Consider the following 20510-nt stretch of genomic DNA (forward strand, 5'->3'; position numbering starts at 1 on the left):
ACCTTGTTTGGACTTCAGGGCCTCTTGTTTTGTTTCATTTATTTATTTATTTTTAACTCTTCATGGCTGTTGTGACCTGAGGGCTCTTGGTGATCTGTAAACAGACAATTGGTCACCGTCATTGTGGTCCTTCCTCACCGAGACTGCCTTCCTCCCATTGGTTGACTTTTCTTCTTTCTGGTAAGAAGTTACGCCAAAGGATGTTGAAAATATCGTTTCGATTTTTAGGGGATGTAGTAATGTACGTGTGGGGTGTTTTCAGTGCTGGTGAATGTGAGATAATGAAATTCTAGAACCAAGTGTCTAATAGAAGATGTTCTGTTGTGTCAGGGCAGGAGGGCAGTCAAAGACATTCTGGCCAGACTTTTTTTTTTTATAGGCTTTATTTTCAGATTTTAGGAGGAGCTCTTCCAGTATTTTAAAAAAATCATTTTATAAATAGATTAGGTGTAAAGGTCTAAGAAATAATGACTTATGTTAAGATTACTGTATGCCAGGCACCATGCCAAGTATGTTATATAAATTAACTCACATAATCACTGCAACAGTCTGATGAGGTAAATCCTATCATCCCCCTACTAGATACATGAAGCAAGTGAGAGATATGGGTGACCTGCTGAAAGTGACACTGCTACCTAATACCACAGCTGGGAAGTGCACTAAGTTTATCTGGGTCCCGAGCCTGTGCTCCCATTCCTTATACTGCATTTTCTAGAATTATATCTCTACATAATAATGTCTGGGTGTGTACTCTTGCAAAACTGTAGTTACTGGGGTACGAGAAAGGTGAAAATCCTGCCAGCCTTTCTTGTGGACCACATGACACTGTTACCAGAAGATCATAGCTTCCCAACCTTTCCTAAACTGAGAGGTGGTTTTGCTAATGTGAACAAATTAATAGGTGACTACCATGTTGACTGCCTTATTATAATTATCCTCCCCCTCAGCAACACCATCATCATAGTTAGAATCTTCTCAGGATTTTTCCTGACAACCCCATAACTGCTATGCTGGGGCCGGCAGAGGCTGGCTGTGGAATGTGGTGTGGACCAGGAAAGTAGGGGTGAGTATCTTGACACTGGCTGTCTGGAGATTCTTGGTCTTACCTTGGCTGCCAAACAGCATAAGGATGACACTGTGGGGTGGTTGGGCCCGTGTTTGGCCTTTGTGGACAACAGGAAAGATAGGAAAGGACTTTCTTCTGGCTGGCGATGGTGTGTGCTGACTTTCTCTGGAGCTGCCAGGGTAAAACTAGGCTCATTCTCTAACCAGAAAGCAGCCAGTAGATTCTGGACATTTGCCACATCCAAGTGTGGGGTTAATAGCCTTGTTACCACCCATGTGGACAGAGCCAAATACCCCAAGTGAGGAGGGAGCAGGTGACTGTTCATGTCTCTGTTCTCTCTCTGCCCCAGTGTGCTTAGGAAAAAAGGCCATATTCTCCTGTGACGGTCCAATTGTTCTCTCTTGTTGTGCCAAATTTTGCTTCTTTGGAGAGAGGTGCTTGCTTTTCTACAATGACACAATTCACCCGGGCTCAATGGCATGTTAGAGATCTTTTTAAAGAGCCATTTGATACACTCTCTTATAACACTTTCTCCAGTTTGTGAAAAAAACAACAACAAAAACAACAAAAAACCTTTGCAAATCTGCTGATAAAGGAATCTATTCAATTTTAAGATTTTTCATCATTGGCAGTGTTCTCCTGCATTTCCTCCCAAATTTTGTAGAAAATCAAGAAAACATCTTTTTTCCACAGCCATCCTCTCTGTTAGGTGGCTAGTCAGCCATGAACCCGTGAGCAGAGAAAGGACAAAGAGGGAGAACTGGAAACCACAGGAAACTTTATCTAACAGACAAGTAGGGGTGCCTGGTCTGTGAAAACCTCCCCCACCCATAATTGCGTCCCTTTAAGGAAAACCATTGTTTCATGATCAGGTCACACCCTTCCAGGTTGGTCTAAACCCACTCACAAAGAATGTTTTCTGAGGGCGATTCAAAGGGTTACAAACCAATTAAATGGGAGGCAGGGAACTGAGGCAAGAACTGGGGGGACTCAGTTTCCTTAGCTGCAGTTCTATGAGTACCACACCCTCCTCTCTTGAGGTGGTCTGTGCAATTCCTATGCTGTCAGTCAAAAGTCAAGAGGCAGACCTGGGTGGGATTCTCTGGAAACTTCCTTGAGACCTCCAGTAAAACTGGATGGCAGGAGGGGGTACCCTGTCCTTCGCTCTGAGCAGGTCCACTTTCCCTTGAGAATGCCCCTTTTCCATTTTCCTCTCTCTTCAGCAAACTCAGGGCTGCTTACTCCGAGTGACATGTCTGAAAATTTATTGTCGTGTTCGCAAGAATCAGGGTGAGAAAGGATTGCTGTAGCTGCTTCAGCTTCCTGGCAGGCCTTTGTCCTGTAACATTTCCTACAAGCATTTGTTTTCATTTCTATTTGAAACCCAGATACGAAGATTAAGTAAGATCAGTGGGTGGTGAGCTAAATAAGCTACGCCCTTGACAGTGAGGAACAGTGGAGTTAAAAGAACAACTGACTCTGGTTGCTGCAGGGGGTGGCACAGGGTGCTCTATGTTCTGGGTATGAATGCTCCTCCTCACAGATTCATATGTTGAAATCCTAGTCCCGAAGGTGATGGTGTCAGGAGGTAGGGCCTTTGGGAGATGATTAGGTTCTGAGGGTGGAGGCTTCATGAATAGGATTTGTGTCCTTATAAAAAAAAAAAAAAAAAAAAAAAAACTCATCCCTCCTGGAACCAGGTGAGGACACAGTGAGAAGGCACCATTTATGAACCAGGAAGTGAACCATCCATCACTAGACAGTGCATCTACCTTCATCTTGGATTTCCAATTCCTGACAGCTGCTGCTTATCCATTTCCCTCTCTTACCTGAGGATCCATCACCTTTGGGACTAGGATTTCAACATATGGAATCTATGAGGAGCAACATTTATACTCTGAACATAGAGGACTCTGTGCCACCCCCTGCAGCAACAAGAGTCAGTTGTTCCTTACCCTCTGAGTTAGAAGAGGGTTTCACAGGGCAGTGACCCTGACCCCTGCCTGTACATCAGACTCTTCTGGGAAGCTTCTGAAGGAAGCAGGGGGAGGGCACCCTTCTGGAGTAGTCTGGTGCTGGGTTTTGGCATCAGGTTTGTGTAGTTCTGCCGAGGATTTCAGGCAGGTTGAGAATCACTGTGGTTTGGTGAAGTTTCTCAGAGTGTCAGTGCGGATGACCTGGGTCAGAACCACAGGGTGCCTTTTTAATAACGCACAGATCTGCAGGGGAGGTGGCACAGTTCTGTAATCCCAGCTACTTGGGAGGCTGAAGTAGGAAGAACAAGGTTAGCCTGGGCACCAGAGTGAGAAAACCTATCTCAAAATAAAAATAAATAAATAAATAAAAAGGACCAGGATGTAACACACACACACACACACACACACACACACACACACACACACACACGCATGCGCGCGCACTATTCAGATTCTAAAATTTTTATCACACTAAAATACTCTTTGCAGGAGAGGGGAGGGGGATAGGAAGGGCAGCAGAATAAAATAGACAATATTATTACTGTATACGTGGCTGTATAACCAATGTGATCTGCAACCTATACAATCAGAAAAATGAGAAATTATCCCCCTTTGATTCAAATGTATGAAATGTCAAGATCATTGAACTGTCATGTGTAACTAATTAAAAAATAAATAAATAAAATAAAATACTCCTCGAACCCCCAAACTAAAGGGAAACAAAATTCTAAGAAATCTCTTATGCAAAATGCTTGGGAAGTGTTTCAGATTTTTGTGAATTTTGGAATATTTGCTTATACATAATGAGATATCTTGGCAATAGGACTCAAGTCTACACATGAAATTTATTTGTTTTGTATCTACATAGTCTGAAGATAATGCTAGAAAATGTCTTTAATGCACCTGTGTTTTGACTACAACAGTTCAGGAGTGAAATTTTCCACTTGTGGCATCATGTTGCCATCAAAAGTTTCAGATTTTGGAACATTTCAGTTATGGGATTTTTGAATTTAAGGATATTTGTCCTGTAAACACTACTTTTGAATTTATTTCCTTCCTTTGGAGCTGGGGCTCAAACCCAAGGCCTTGACCATTCTGGGCAAGCACTCAACTATTGAGCTACCTCTCTAGCTCTTTTTATTTCTGATTTTAAGACAGGTCTCACCAAATTGCCCAGGCAGGCCTTGAATTTGTGATTTTCCTGCCTCCATCTTCCAAGTAGCTGAGATTATAGGCATGTGCTACCATGCCCAGCTAAAAGCCCTAGCTTTCTAATGTTCTGGTAATTAGTTGTTTTAGAACAATGAGTGAGTATCCAGTAACTATCCAGTAATTTGAGTATGCAGTAACTGAGAAAGTGGGTATGAAATGATGAGAAATTCCTTCAGGTTATTAATTTAATAGCTACTCTTCATTAAGCATTTTACTGTATGACAGTCATAGAGCTTTGCATTTTGAATCCACTCTTATACCATTTAACGTATGAGAAAACTGTGGCTCAGAGCCCTTAAGTAATTAGCCCATAATCACCTGGTAAGTAGCATAGACTGAATCAGAATGCAGATTTTCATTTAAAAATAAAGCCCATGCTCTAAAGCATTACTCACTTCCTGTCACTCTGGAACCAGATATTAGCCACACTTCCCCTCTTCCCCTCTTACCTTACCTACTAGCACTCAGAGGAGTAAGGGAGTTTGTCAAGGGAAGATATTGCTAACTTGCTTTAGAGGATTTTCTTTTACTTCTTTTTTCCATAGGTACATAAAGCAGCCAAAGGTCTCTGGTGTTTGCTTTAGAAACCTGGGATTTATGCTGTTTTACTTGCTCTGATTCTTTCATGATGTTTAGTCATGACTGTGCCTGAGAAGCTGTGTTCCCTTGTTGTTTGAGGAGCTACAATGTGAAATAAGCAACATAGGATCTCCTGTTTTATTGCCCTTGTACAAACATGTTTCTAGGTTAAAAACCTGGGTGTGTGTGTTGGTGGGGGTGTAGAATGAGTGAGAGAAGGGCCACCGCCTGGGAGTGCCTCATAGATGTAATTGATTTGATCTCCAAACCAGGCCAAATATACGGTCATTGTAACCGTGGGTATTCGTAGCATCAGTTTTATTCTTTTTAAAATCATATAAATTATTGAAACATAATTTACATACAATAGCATCAAACAATCATAAATGTAATGAATTTTGACAGTTGGGGGGGTCTACATTCATTTTGTAAATAATAGCTTTATTAAATTATAATTAATTACCACACAATTCACCTACTTAAAGTGTATCATTTGGTGGAGTTGACTGTATACATGGTGGTGCAGCTGTCACCATAATCAATTATAGAGCATTGTCATCACACCCAAAAGAACTCTCATGATCATTAGTAGTCTCTCCTCTTTCTGCTCCTAAACTTCTTAGGCAGCCACTAATCTACTTTCTGTCTCTACGGATTTGCCTATTCTCTACATTTTGTACAAACAGAATTATGCATAAAAGCTTTTCTTAATTGGCTTCATTCCCTTGGTTTAAGATTTTTTTGGCGAGGGGGGGTGGTGTGTGCCAGGGATTGAACTCAGGGGCACTTGACCATTAGGCCACATCCCCAGCCCTATTTTGTGTTTTATTTAGAGATAGGGTCTCAGTGAATTGCATAGTACCTTGCTTTTGTTGAGGCTGGCTTTGAACTTGTCATCTTCCTACCTCAGCCTCCTGAGCCACTGAGATTACAGGCATGTACCACCATTTTTTTGAAGTGGGATCTCATTAAGTTGTGTAGGCTGGCCTTGAATTTGTAATTTCCCTGCTCCAGCCTTCTGAGTAGCTAGAATTACAGGTGTGCCACCATCTGTGGCTGTGCTGGGTATCAGACCCAGGGGCATCATGCATACCAGGCAAGTGCCCTACTACTGAGTCATATTCCCAGCTCTGATAACACTAATTTCTTTTTTTTTTTGTGTGTGTGTGTGTGTGTATGGCTCTACTGGGGATTGAACCCAGGGGTGCTTTACCACTGAGCTACATCCCCAGAACCCTCCTTTTTATAGGGCCTCGCTAAGTTGCTTAGGGCTTTGCTAAGTTGCTGAGGCTGGTTTTGAACTTGGGATCCTCCTGCCTCAGCCTCCTGAGTCACAGGGATTATAGGAGTGCATCACTATTGCAATATTTTTGTAATAATAGCTTATACAGCTATTTCATATTATAGAAATGTTTATAGAATTGTAGATATAAACTCAGTATATCTATATCATGAGAACAGTGATATGATTTTACAGTTTTAAAATGTTGAAGTACAGCAGTGTAGACTCCTTTTCTTTACCAAACTCATATTGATTTATTATTAAGTTTACTTGACTTTAGAAGAAGAATCATAGACAAATATTATTGAATGCTAGTGAACAGTGACAAAAATTGACCCAGTGTCTATAACTTCCAAAGGACAAATGTTGGTGAGACAACGCTCACTCATATGTAGATTAACAAATAGGTTGAATTCATTTGCATTATGTCTTTGACCTAGATGGAACTTATATTATTTTAAAGCTTGCTGCTATTTACAATTGTTGTAAAAATTAGATAATAAGTATGTGGACACCACTGGTGACAGCAGATGTTGTACTTTTTAACCCTTGGTAATTACAGACTGAAAGTGCTTTTCATTACTGTAACAAACACCTGAGATAACCAACTTATAAATAGAAAAGGTTTATTTTGACTCACAGTTTGAGAGGTTTCAGTTAATGATTGGCTGGCCTGCACATCATGGAGGGAGTGGGAGGCAAAGCAAAGCTTCTCTCCTTGTAGCCAAGGTACAAAAGAGAGAGAGCGGCACTATCCCCTTCAAAAGAATACCCCCAAGCCCCACTCCCCACTTCTGCCTAGCCCCCACCGCCTCCCTAAGCCTTTAATACATGGTCCTTTGGGGACATTTAAGACCCAAATTATAGCAGCAGGGGTAAGGATGGAGCTCAGTGGTTCAGCACTTGCCTACCATGCCTGAGGCTCTGGGTCCAGTCCTCAGTACTGCAAAATAAATAGATAAATAAAATTAATAAAAAACAAGTTATAGCCAGGTGCAAATCCAGTATGTTCCCCAAAAGGCAATTAGCAAATTCCTAATGAAGGAAGTGCGTACAAAAAGGGAGAGGTGAATATTAGGTGTATTACTGGAATCACCTTATTCCATCAGAGGAATAGCAGCTGAGGGGTATCTAAGCAATAGAGGAAACTGTAGGAGTAAGGTGAAAAATGAGAAATCACTAAATGGTATTTTTAGACCCTATATGTCTTAAATTATGAGATGACAACAGATCCGAAGCTTTTAATCATCTCCATAAACACATGTCTCCTAGTTTAAGTTGATAGGCACGGGTACTTTGTATTTCACAGGTATGTATTTCTAAATATTTAACACAAAGAAGAATTTCTTTGGCTTTTGACCTATATGTTGAAATGTCTCCAGAGAAAAGACAAAAGAGAGCAAAGGTTTGGGGTAATTATTATTATTATTATTATTATTATTATTATTATTATTTCTTTTGTAGTGTTAGGAATTGAACCCAGGAACACTTTACCACTGAGCCACATACCCCAGTCCCACTGCCTCCCCCGCCCCCCCCCTTTTTTTTTTCCTTTCTCTTTGAGACAGCTTCCTGCCAAGTTGCTTAGGACCTCACTAAATTGTTGAGATTAGTCTTGAACTTAAGATCTTCCTGCCTCAGCCTCCCAAGTCGCGGGGAGGCATGTGCCACCAGGCTGGGCAATAAAAGGAATTTCTGTCTACTTAGATTTGAAAGCCAATAAGAGAGATAATCCTCTCCACTGTCATCTTCTGGAAAATACAAGCTTTCTTCATAATTCTGCTGCTCTGCCTGTGTCAGTGTACATTTTCTGAAGTGCAAAAATTTGAGAATTTCAATGAAAGATGATCCTGTATGCATTTGTCTTTATACAAATTCTTAGTCTCATCAGTTTCTTTGGCTTGATTTTTCCTTTTTTTTTTTTTTTTTGTTATACTGGGGATTGAACGCAGGGGTGCTCTACTGCTGAGCTACATGCTATATCCTCATCCTTTTTTTTTTTTTTTTAAATTTTGAAACAGGTTCTCACTAAGTTGGATGTTTGGTTATTTCTATCACATATTATCTAGTTAGTTAGGGTAATAAGATTATACTGAGTCTATATAAAGGGGATTCTGAGCAGGAATTTTAAAGTACTAAATAGTCATTAGAAGGACCGAAATTATACTGTTTACTTTTACAATGGAGTAAGTACTAGAGACAATACTCTCTCCTCCCTGATGGAGGGATATTACTGATTATTTCAAATGATCTCCATGTCTGGAAGTTTGAATTATTTTCCCTTTTAACACAATTGTGTGTTTGACTGTCTACATTTTAGACTCTACAGATTTCTGTACAAATTCTAACATCTTTCAATTTTCAATGATTAAATATGGAAAGTTATTTCGTACAAAGGCCTTTTGCAGGTTATGACATGAGTTTTGCCTAGTGCTCTGAATTTGAAGTGAAGAAATTCACTACAGCCCAGGTAAATGATGGGTGTATCCATGACTCTTGAGGTAGCCAAGTGCATCGTCATCTAATTAAGGAAGTGCATGAGTGGATGAATGATATTCTACTGTCCTTACCTATTATCTGATGAAACCACAGCCAAGGGAATGGCTTGGCAAAACCTGAAGGCAAACAAGATTCTTGTTGAACCTGACTATAAAACTGGCATGGTGAAGAGTCACTGAAAGAATAGGTTAAAGTAGAAAGGCCTATTGGAGACATGGAGGTTAGGCCTTCAGTCTCTAAACCCATGGTCATGTAAGCTTTTTAAACCCAGAGAAGGAAAAATTTTATTTTTTTTTAAACTAAATATCATTTGAAAACAAAACCTAGTAAAAATTAAACCAAACGTAGATAGATATCACCTGTGAATTTAAAAGTCCCTCCCCCAAAATAGAACAACATGGTAAGAATTGTGCATTAAGTAAGGAAGATTTAATTCAATGATTCATGAATATTTCAATAGTAGAATATATAAATTTTCTCATGTTAAAATCTAAAGAGGAAAATTCATATTGTCATCATCCTGTTCTACTGCAACAAATTCCTTTAATTAAATGTAATAACCATTCTTTATAATAACACTTAAAAATAGAAAAATATATTTTCTTAACTTAATGAAATAAATCATGAGGTGACACATGCCTGTAATTCCAGCAACTCTGGAGGCTGAGGGAGGAGGATTTATAAGTTCATAATCAGCCTCAGCAACTTACCAAGACCCTAAGCAAGTGAGACCCAGTCTCAAAATAAAAAGTAAAGAGAGCTAGGGATGTGGCTCAGTGGTTAAGTGCCCCTGGGTTCAATCCCTGGTACCAAAATTAAAAAAAAAAAAAAAAATCTCAGCTACAGAGGCAGTACCAGGGCATTTGAAGGCATTCTCATTAAGGTTAGGAATTAGACTAAAATAATTATTTAACATTATTCTGGATGACTAGTGAAAGCAAAGGAAAAAGAAGGAAATAAGTAGAAATGTTCAAAATAAGCAGTTAAAACTACCACTGTGTAGGTGATTGTAAAACTATATTACATTATAAATTATATATATAATGAAGAAAATCATCTGCAAATCTACTGCTAAGAGGAGAATCTAGTAAGGTAATGAGATACAGAATTAGCATACAGATACTGATAGCTTTCATCCATATTAAAAAAAGGCAAATTAAACAACTGGACCCAATTACAATATTAGCAAAAAGAATAAGATATGTAAGGATACAGTAAGTAGAAGTGTTGAAAGAAATTTTAAACACTAAGAACACAAAAGGAGACTTGAATAAATGCAAAACACATCATGTTGTTAGAAAGATTCAACATCATAAAAGAATCAATTCTCCTAGTCTATATTTGTGTGTGTCTTTGTGTGTGTGTGTGTGTGTCTGTTGTGTTTGTGGTGCTGGAAACAGGCTGATTCTGAAGATCGTATAGAAAAGTAAACCAGCAAGTTGACTCATGCTGGTAGTGCCACCAACTAGGGAACCTGAGGGTAGAGGATTAGAAGATCAAGGCCTGCCTAAGCAATTTAGAGATACCCTGTCTAAAGGTCTGGGTATATAGCTCAGTGGTAGAGCACCCCTGGGTTCAATCCCCAATTACTGCAATAAATTAATTAATTAGGTTGATTAATTTGATTAATTAATTAAAATGAAAGTAAAAAAGAATAACCAGAAAATATTGAAAAAATTACAGTGATGGAGAGAGAAGGAACTTCATCCCACTAAAGACTCAACTTTAAAGGAACCCTCTGACACAGCAATTCCTCTTGAGTTCTGCCTGACAGATACGCATATGCAAAAAGAGATGTGTGCATCTGTAAGACTAGTCGCTGCAGCATTGCTTTACAAGATCAGCCACAGGGGACTCATTAAACAAATTAAGAGAAAGCCCTGTACTGGAATACAGTGTAACAGCAAGAATGAGGAAAATAGTGAGCATTAATATGAAAGGTCTTCAAGATATGATGCCAGTGTGTACAGGACGCCTTGTAAAACATAGAGGAAATCTAAATTTGAGTCTGCTTGTGTGTGCATAAAGAAACTGTAGATATAAAAGAAGCTCTTGTTACCTGTGGAGATGGGGATTAGATGGGAAATAGATTGATGGGTGCTATATACCTTTTGTCCTTTTTTTTTCAGTTTTGAACCACACAAGTGTTTTGCCTGTTTACTATGTAAGTCAAGGAACAAATAAACATATGGCCATATAGTGAGATACTATGTGCTGATTTAAGCAACAACAAAGGAGTAAGGATGTTTTCTGGGTGTTTGAGGAAAAACATCTCCAAGGACATTAAGTACATGAAAAAAGGTGCAGAATATGATGTACAATAGGATTATTTTTGTTTGTTTTGTTTTGTTTTGTTTCAAAAAGAGGGAAATCTAAGTGCACCTGCTTGGTTTTGCTTGTACATGTGAAAGGACACTCAAGCTGGCAAATGTTGTGATGTGCTGCCAGCACCCGCCAGCCAGCCCCTGTCAGGAATGAAAGATTCCTTGCCCCAGCTGCTGGGACTGCTCTTGGCAGATGGCCATCAGCTGATTGCCCTAATGGGCCAATTGCCCCCCTGGGATCATCACATTATCTCTTCTTCCTGGGTTGACCTGTATCCAGTGAATGATCAGCACTGGGTATGAGGTCCCGAGGGCAACTCTGAAGTGTCATCCCAACATTAGAACCCCCTGCTTTTAACTGTTTTGTGGTTTATCTGCTCCCTCTGCTGGGTTCCCTTCTGTAGGTGCAGACACAATGACACTCCTAATAAATTATTTTCTTGCTAAGAGTCTACTTCCAGGGGAGTTCATGAAACTAAAATCATGGGTTCCCCGCCATCGGGAGGGGATGAAAACGTGGTGAAAGCGGACAAGGTTGGAAAAGCAACAAGTCATTTTACTCTGTTCGCTTTTTTTCGAACCCAGAGATGCTCTTCCACTAGGTATATCTCCAGTCCTTTTTAATTTTTAATTTTATTTTGAAAAAGAATCTTGTTAAATTGCCCAGGCTGGCCTCGAAATTTGTGATGCTCCTGCCTCAGCCTCCTGAGTGACTGGGATTACAGGTGTGTGCTACACTGTGCCCTGCCACTCTTTGCCTTTTTATAATCAAAAAAAAAATTTTTTTTTTACTAGTGGATCCAAGATTTCATAAGTGAAAATTTAAAAAACTAACTTGATATGTCAGTAGTATTTTGTGCCTGTTCATGTATATTTAGGGACTCTTTTTATTTCTTGATTTAGAAAGAGATATTTTAATCTAAAAATACTGTGCTACCACAATCTAAGTTTAATTTGCCTTCCTTTTCTGCTTTTTTTTCCTTTTAGGACCTACAGAAAGCACCAACTTCACCTTACAATGGAATTTAAAAAATCACCTGATGGTGGATGGGGCTGGGTAATTGTGCTGGTCTCCTTCTTCACTCAGTTTTTGTGTTACGGATCCCCGTTAGCTGTTGGAGTCTTATATATAGAATGGTTGGATGTCTTTGGTGAAGGAAAAGGAAAAACAGCCTGGGTGGGATCCCTGGCCAGTGGAGTTGGCTTGCTTGCAAGTAAGTGGAGAAATGTATGCCCCTCCTTACTGTTTCATCCTTAATTACATTTGCTGCATTGTGCATTGTTAACATTGTGCAAGGCATAGAAAGGCTTTCTTTTCTTTTTCTTTTTCTTTTTTTGAAGTATAACATGGACTGGGGTGTAGCTCAGTGGTAGAGTATTGCTTAGCATGCACAAGGCTATGGGTTTGATTCCAAGCACTGAAAATAAAATGTCTAACATATTTTCCTGATGTGTCCTCTTTGCCCCCTTCTTCTAACACATCAATATGAAAACACAGGAATTCCATAAAATAATCAATTATTCATGAATGAATGAATGAATTCCTCTACTGTTCTCCCTAAAGAGGACAGAAATCGTAGTGTGCCAGGCAGTGCACTAGATGCTAGAAATGAAAAAATGAACTGCAAACCCAAGGTTCCTATCATTAAGAAGCTCATAGTCTGGGGCTGAGGAGGTAGCTCAGTAAATGTGGCTCAGTGGTGGCATGTTTTCTGCATGTCTGAGGCCCAGGGTTGGATCCCTAGCACCACGCAGGGGAAAAAAAATGAAGCTCACTTTTTCATGAGGGGACTTATATACTTTCTTGAGTACAAATGAATCAGTGATGAAGGGAGTGTGCTAAGTATATTCAAGATGTGTTGGTGACCAAAGGACCAAAAGATGTGCAGGAGATGTCTAAGTCGTTTCCACATGACTCTTAATTGCTCTTCTGGTTTGCTACCCTGATCAGATCAAATGTCCTATATTCATGACAGCTTCATAAGAAAAATATGGCACAGCAAATTGTAGTCTTGTCTTATAATGATGATGTTATTAAGGATTTTAATCTGGGTTCTGTAAAAGGTAAATGTGTGGTAGTTTGTGTGTCTTTGAAAGGAAGTTTTTGAATAAATGGTTGCATATTATATAATACTGATTTCTATCATCTTTATGCACTAGAGGATTTTTAATTTTGTTTTACCATCATATTCTACTTCAATTTCTGACATCATTCTTTGAACTCTGCAGTAATACTTAGTGATCGTCGCTGTAATTTACTTAGAACTACTGAAGCATAAATGTGCTAAGACAGTGACTTAGATAGGGTCAGTAGCCCTGGAAATCTCTTCCTGTGTGTCATGAATTTGACATGATTTGCTGACCAAATCACATTCTTTCTTCTTGTGAGGAAAATAAGAACATTGAATTGGTTATTTATTAGATGTTTTTGAGTTCTAAAATGCTTATAACAAAGTGCATTAGCTGTTCCTTCTTTTAAATATGTGTGTCTCTTGGATGTTAAAGGGACTCTTGGATGGGAGGTGGGGGTGCAGTCAGGAAGCAAGTGCTTCCAATTGTTGTGTTACCTTTACAAATTAAAAACAGGACTTGAAAAATAATGTTAACAATCTGGCTGTGACAGGCAAGATAACTAAGCATAACTAAACAAATGAAAATAATATTGGCATTATGAGCACAAAAGAAATAGGAAAAGTTTACCCAAGTTTTATTTGAAAGAAATTTTCAAAATAGGATCTGCTTATAAAGTTGTCAAAGTACAACTGGATGGTAATTGATATGCTAATAAAGGGATTTGAAAGTACTGATTTCTAGAAAACAACCTGGAGTGGAAAGGAAAGAAATTTTAAAAAGTCTTCTAATTTGTCACTGTTATGATTTGGACATGAGGTGTCTCCCAAAGGCTCACGTGAGACAAACAGGAATGTTCAAAGGTGAAATAATTAGATTATGACAGCTGTGACCTAATTAGCAAATTAACCCATTTGGTGGATTAATAACTTGAAAGGTCTACTATACTGGTAGTCATTGTAGGCAGGTGGGGCATGGCTGAAGGTGGTGGGTCACTAGGGGTGTGCTTTTAGGGATTATATTTTGTCTCTGGCTCCTTGCATATGTCTGTCTCTCTCTGTCTCTCTCTCTTCCCCTCCCCCCCACCGCCTTCCTGGCTCCCATGTGTGGAATCACCATACCCTTCTGCCATGATGTTCTACCTTACCTCTAGCGCACGGGGTGGAGATGGCCAACCATGGAGTGAGACTTCTAAAACCGTGAACCCAAATAAACTTTTCTTCCTCTAGTTGTTCCTGTCAAGTGTTTTAGTCACATTGACAAAAAGCACAGTCACCATTTCCATTAGGAAATATTTAAGTTAAACAGAAATGTAACTACCCACCTTCCATCAAGGGTCCAAGGATAATTCTAAAATGGCATCTTCCTTAGTACCTATTTGGAGAATGAGGCATCTTTTCATGAAGTCTGTCCAGGTAAGAGAAGGCTGAGGTCTCTTTGAGGTGAGGCCAATTTTCCCTTGAAAATTGAAGTGTAGCTATAAACTTTCTCCACATTCCTAGTGGATATTCAATTTTCTCCAGGGCCAGGGGCAGCCATCTGTACTTTTAAGCAAGAGGGTACATAATTTGTAGGCCCTGAAACAAAACGAAAATAGAGGATCCTTGTTTAAAAACTTATTAATAATTTAAAGACAATGATGGCAGAGCATTAAATAAAATGTGGGGACCTTCTAAAAAGCTGAGCCTTGTGCAACTAATTAGATTACAAGTCCAAGAGGCCAACCTGGCTTGTAGGGGCTAGAGCGATGAAGAATCTTACCAAAATTCGGGGAGAGAACAAGTACTTGGAGAAGCTTAGTCAGAGGCTAACTCAAGTCCTGGGTCTGCTACCATGTAGCTGAGGAACCTTGTGCAAAGCCCTTTATTTCTCTAGGCCTGATGTCATCAGTTTGATGAGGAGGCACTTGGACCTGCCAATCAAAGCTTTTGAAGATGAACATAGAAAAAGGAGAGCAGAGAGTTCAAGATGAGGAAGCAGTGAAAAACAAAACAGCTAAAAAGCTAACACTTATGGGACTGCGTGTGTGTCCTTCCGACATTGTGTCCAGCTGTGAGCATAGTTCACGCCACTGAAAATATGTGATGTTTTCCCTGTGGTTCTTTATAGCACAAATTAAGAGATAAATCTTGAAAGCTGAGGTTGAACTGTGTAAGCAAGCAGTGTCTAGCAGTATGTAAGCCAGAATGAAAACCTGCTTTTTTGACAACTTTGTTCTAGATAAATAAGATCAATATTACTTTGGAAGTGGGTCAAGCATTTTTCATGTTGGCAGTCCAAATGGTTACTAGTGGTTCTTAACCAGAGAGATAATTCGAATCATTTATAGAAAAATTTCAGCACATGATTGCTTAGGTTTTGCCCTTTAGTCATTCTAATTCAGCTGTAAGGGGGCCATGTATATTAATGTGCGTCCCTGTGTATGTGCATGTTGTATGTGGGCACATGCATGTGTGTGCGGGCACGTGCATGTGCAGGCATGCAGGGGATCAGATCAGGGCCTCACTTGAGCTAAGCAGACCTTCTACCGCTAAACTACAAGACCAGTCCCATTTTTCCCCTGAAGTCTCAAAAGTGGTTTTTATTTGGGAACTATACTGGCTGAAACCTTTTCTGTTTAGATTTTGGCTTTGTACTTTTTTGATAACTCTCAAGTTTCTTTGTGTATATGACATTGCTCATGCCATATAGTTATGAAAAATAAATTATGTTTTCAGTGACCCTGGTTCTGGTAGTATTCTAGTGAAAAAAAATGCATAGATTCAGGGATATGTATGAAAAATACATAAATTCAGGGGTATGTATTAATTATTTGAGTTTGTTTAAAAAACATAGTTCTTACACATCAGTGGGTGGAGATGGAAGTGGGGATGGGAATAGGGTATGGTCCTGGGAATCTGCATTTTAACTAACTCCCCCATTCTGATGCAGGTAGGCTATGCAATCTCTGAGACACATTGGTAATTTTCTTTATCCAATTTTGTCCAGAGAAGACATCATGCTTGATCAATTCTGTGATTTGACCTCTAGAACTTTATGATAGCAGAATAAGGACATTTGCCAAGAAACATACAAATTCTGGTTTTCATGTATTTAATTTTCCATTACATTCTCCAACTATTCATTGAGTGCTTGGTTTCTACCCATCACTTTTACTTGTTTAATCTCAGTCGATCCTCATAACAGTGCAGTGAAGTGGGTGTTATTGTCCTCAAGGCTTTAGGGACAATGCTCAAGATATACATTCTCTAATGGGAAGAGTAGTACCTGAGATCAGGCTTTTCTAACCTGGCAACACTGTTCACATTTAAATTGAAGATAATAAAACTACCAACCATATAGGATTATTGTGTAGAATAACTGAGATAATGCTTGACCTGTGGTAAGTGCTTGATAATGTTAGGAGTTAGAAAAAAAATCGTGAGTAAAATTACTCACTCAAGCAGTTCCATCAAAACTATAGAACCTGAAAAAGAAAGGGATCCTTCAGAATGAAAGACAAAGACACTTCTTGGAAGAAAGGGTTAGCAAAGAGTGCCAGAACTTTCCTGGGGTTGCAGTTAAACATCTGGAATTTAAAGACCCATCCCTTATCTCTGACAAAGCTGACAAAGCCAGATTTGGACAGTTGCTCTTTATATCAGAACTAGGAAGAGGCAGGCATGCAATTCTAAACTTTTCTCTCTCCATAACCTTGATTCTTTTATTATTTTTTTTTATTTTTTTAGTTGTAGATGGACACAATACCTTTTTTTATTTTTATGTGGTGCTGAGGATCCATAACCTTAATTCTTAATAGCTCTTCTTTGAAACTTGAATTGAGGAGAAAATACTTTTTTGCCTGAATTACTATTATTCATTCTGGTACTGGGGATCTAACCTAGAGGTGCTCTACTGTTGAGCTACCTGTGCCCTGCCCTTTTTCAGATAGGGTTTCCCTAATTTCATTTTGAGACGGGCTTATCTTGATCTTGTGATCCTCCTGCTTCAGGGTCTCAAGTACCTGGGATTACAGGTTTGCACCACTGTACCCAGCAGGTGGCCTGAATTATTTGTTTATCCAGATGATCCTTGGGATTGTCACTGGAGGTGGTATGAGTAGGTCCTGGAGAAGGGAACTTCAATTCAGGACAATGGGGTCCTTGACATACAAGACAGAAAAGAATTTCAGCACTTGTCAGATGTTGAAGCACAGGGATTTATTTAGGAAAACAAGCAGGATACAGTCAAGGGAGAATGTGGGCCGTCTCTAGAGTGAGGGGTGGGGCATGGGGAGGTGTGTGGGGCTGACATCAGTCTGGTGATCACAAGATGTTTTATGGTGGTCTGGCAATTCTCAGGATCCTTGTATTGATGTATTTTCCATTATCTCATCGATGGAGAATGTTAAGAAAGTAACTGTAACAAGGACTTAGACGCTTTTACTTTTACCTGCAAATGTTTGATGGGTGGCTAAAAACAGGATCAAAGACTTGGCATCTCTGCCTCCATTGCATTGTTTCTAGTTACCTTGGCTTCCAGGAATAGTGCTGATCCAATAAAAATCTGGTGATGAGTCGAAGCTGACTCCCAGGCAATAGCAACTTTTATGATTTTATCTGGAACAAGGCCCTGCCCCACCAATCTGGAGACAGTGAGGGACAGACAACACCAGATCAAGATCAGCTGCTTCTGCAGCTATGAAAAGCCCCCAGTACCCTTGCCCTCATTCCTCTTTCTATAGAACCTCAAAGTCATTTTCAGCTCCTTGAAGACAGAGTTGAGGGCATGGTTACCCTGATCTTCCCAGAGTAGCTGTTCTGACTAATATTTCTTTCATGCTTGTCACTGCTACCTTTTCTGTTTGTATTTTTGGGAGGTGAATACCCAGACCTGATTTATTGGAACTCCAGAGTCAAATCTCTAGCCAAGGACTCTAGTTTAAACAAACAAACAAACAAACAAAAAGCTATCCAACAAACACATATGCTAATGCACTAATAAGCAGTTTACAGGTCAATTTTTAGAAGTCAATGGATTTCTAGTAACTTTAAGATTGTGGGTAAAGATTTGTAGATTTCCCAGAAACTTGAGAGTGACAGATCTGGGAGATAACTGGCTCAGGAAGGAAAGATAGGAGGAACTTTAGCACAAGACTTTCAGAACTTTTGTCTTCGTTTTACCTCTCTTTTAAAATTTCTTCTGTCCTACCCCAGGGTGAGTAAATCTGGGCATTGAGGGTCTTCACTTCCTGGCTTGTACATTGCAAAATGAGCTCTTCATCATGACACAGATTCATAAGGTCTCATCTGTGCTAGTGGTGCCAAGATATCAGACACCATTCATGCTTATAAGGAGTAATCTCAGGGAAGAGACATTAAAAAAATAATGAATAATTTGAAACTTCACAAATACTAAGGAAATAGCAAGGTTGAGAAAATCTCTAGGATTTGTTGACTGAGAATGAAATCAACCTACTCAAGACCAAAAAAAAATTACTTTTATTTGGGGCTAATTAGGATCACAACTCAGGAAAACAGATTCAAGCATCTTGAAAATGTGGTCTGACCACAAAATGATAGCTTTAAACTACAAGGGGTTTGGGAATGACATCATTTATCAATCTGGAATTAGGATTGGTGCTGTTGGAAGTTAAACTGCTTCATGAGAAAGGGATTGGGCATGGTCTCACTATCTAGGTAGTGTGGGGAAAGGGGTTCCTTGTACACATGTGACAAACTTGGTCAACTTGCATCCAGGAGTGGGTGTGTCTGCAGCCCAGTTCAAAGGTTCAGCTCTGGATGTGTCTGAGGTCTGCTGAACTATGGCCTCCTGACTCTAAAAGTGCTCTAAACCCCTGAAACTCCTTTTTGATTTTGTTACTGGGATAAGTCTGGGCTGCCCACCACTAGAAGGCCAATGTTCCAAAGATGAGCTGGTAGGAAGGAATGAGGTCTATTCAAGGACTGAAAGGTGGAGGGGTATAAAGCTACACGTTGGGAGTTTCATGGGCACAAAACATTTTATAGGGAAGGAGGGAAGGAGACAGGCAGGAAGGTTGTGTGCTGAGCAGAATCATCTGGGCATTTCTCCTTTCTCTTCTCCTGGAATAGCATCCTATGGACCTCAGCCAGCTGGGGCTAGCTCATGTAATTCTTTTTAGTCATAAGTAAAGACTAAGGAGGGGCATGGCAAAAGTCATCAAATGTTTTGGGTTCTGTAAATCTAAAGAAAGATTTAGCAGGTAGCATCCTAACTATTTAGGTGGAGCTTCTCTTTAAAATTTAGACTACCAGAGAGAAAGGAGGGACCCAAAAGGAATAGAGAGAAGTCAGGTGAAGAGAAGGGGAAATGAAAGTGACTATTAAGGACGAGTTTCCAAAAGAGCCACCCTGCGATAGTTTCTCTGCATCCTTTTTGAAGCCACACTCATTCCCACATCAATCACAGTTTAACTGTCCAGTTTAACCATCTCAGTCTTTGAAGTGAGCCAGATAGGAGGATGCACTGTTTTACAGGTGGACAGGTATGGAGAGGGCTCTCTGTGCAGGTTTCTGTATGCAAAGGTCTGGAGTTGACACACTGGTGACAGCTCTTGGTGGAGGAAATTTGGCTGTAGAAGAAGAAATGTGTGGGGAGTTGGGGAGGAGAAATGATGATCAGTCTTCCATGTCACCTTGGTTAGGCCACATTCTCTGGTTATTTAAGTCCTAATCTAAGTATCATTGTGAAGGGATTTTGCAAATATGAATAATGTTCATAAATGGTGCAGTTTCAAAAGGGAGATTTTTCCTAGCTAATCCTGGTGGATTGAATCCATCAAAAGCATTAGGAGCAGAAATGAACTTTCCCAAAAGTTCTACCTGAGGGCTGCCGCTTCAGACTTTGCCTGAGAGTTCCAACTTGCCCTTCCTGTGGCCTGCCCTGTGGATTCTGTACTTTCCTGTCCTGCCAAGGGTCACCTGACCATTCACCCAAACCAATTACTTGCCATAAATCTCTTCATATTTATTCCCTACTGATTTTGCTCCTCTGGGTGAAACCTGAAATACGGAAGGAATAGAAGCAGCCAAACTGGAGGACTGTCATGACCTTGCAGTTTTTTTTTTTTTTAATGATGCATTAAAGCATCTTTTGGCTACTTGTCATCTTCAGATCCCAGAAGGGTGGAGCCACTTCTCAGGCAACCCAGTTGCTGAAACAGCAGGGAAATCTTCTGTTCTGTAGTTTTGTGCTCAAAGCAGATTTCACAGTCTCCTCCCCTATTTTTTTTTTTTTTGGTCCTTGCAGCCTCCCAGCTCCTAATATGAGTCAGTAAATTTATCTCCAGGTACATAGAGTGAACCAACACAGGAAACCCCATTTGCTGAAAGAGTTCTGACTGTCAGCAGAGCCGGGTTTTAGCATTAGCCCGCTACACTGATAATTCCTTCAAGGAGGACTGAATTCCTGCCACCCACAGGATTCTGTTGCCTTGGCCAATTTCCAGTGTAATCTCCAGTTCCAGAATTGGAGTGACTGGG

General features: G+C 39.9%; 1 protein-coding gene across 6 annotated transcripts in view; it reads left to right on the forward strand.

Moving 5' to 3' along the window:
- The window catches only part of Slc16a9 (solute carrier family 16 member 9), a 55883-nt gene that overhangs the window by 9575 nt on the left and 25798 nt on the right, over positions 1-20510 (forward strand). For 4 of the 6 annotated variants that reach the window (XM_078041796.1, XM_078041780.1, XM_078041783.1 and 1 more), the window contains exon 2: positions 11926-12152. The exons of 1 other annotated variant lie outside the window; for it this stretch is intronic. In XM_078041796.1, the coding sequence (XP_077897922.1) occupies positions 11957-12152 (196 nt within the window). In that variant the 5' untranslated portion in view covers positions 11926-11956. Of the gene's footprint in view, positions 1-41; positions 181-11925; positions 12153-20510 lie in introns of those variants that run through there. One more of the 6 variants, XM_078041791.1, reaches the window with a different exon arrangement.

Source organism: Ictidomys tridecemlineatus, chromosome 1, assembly GCF_052094955.1.
Source record: "Ictidomys tridecemlineatus isolate mIctTri1 chromosome 1, mIctTri1.hap1, whole genome shotgun sequence".
Classification (NCBI taxonomy): Eukaryota; Metazoa; Chordata; class Mammalia; order Rodentia; family Sciuridae; genus Ictidomys; species Ictidomys tridecemlineatus.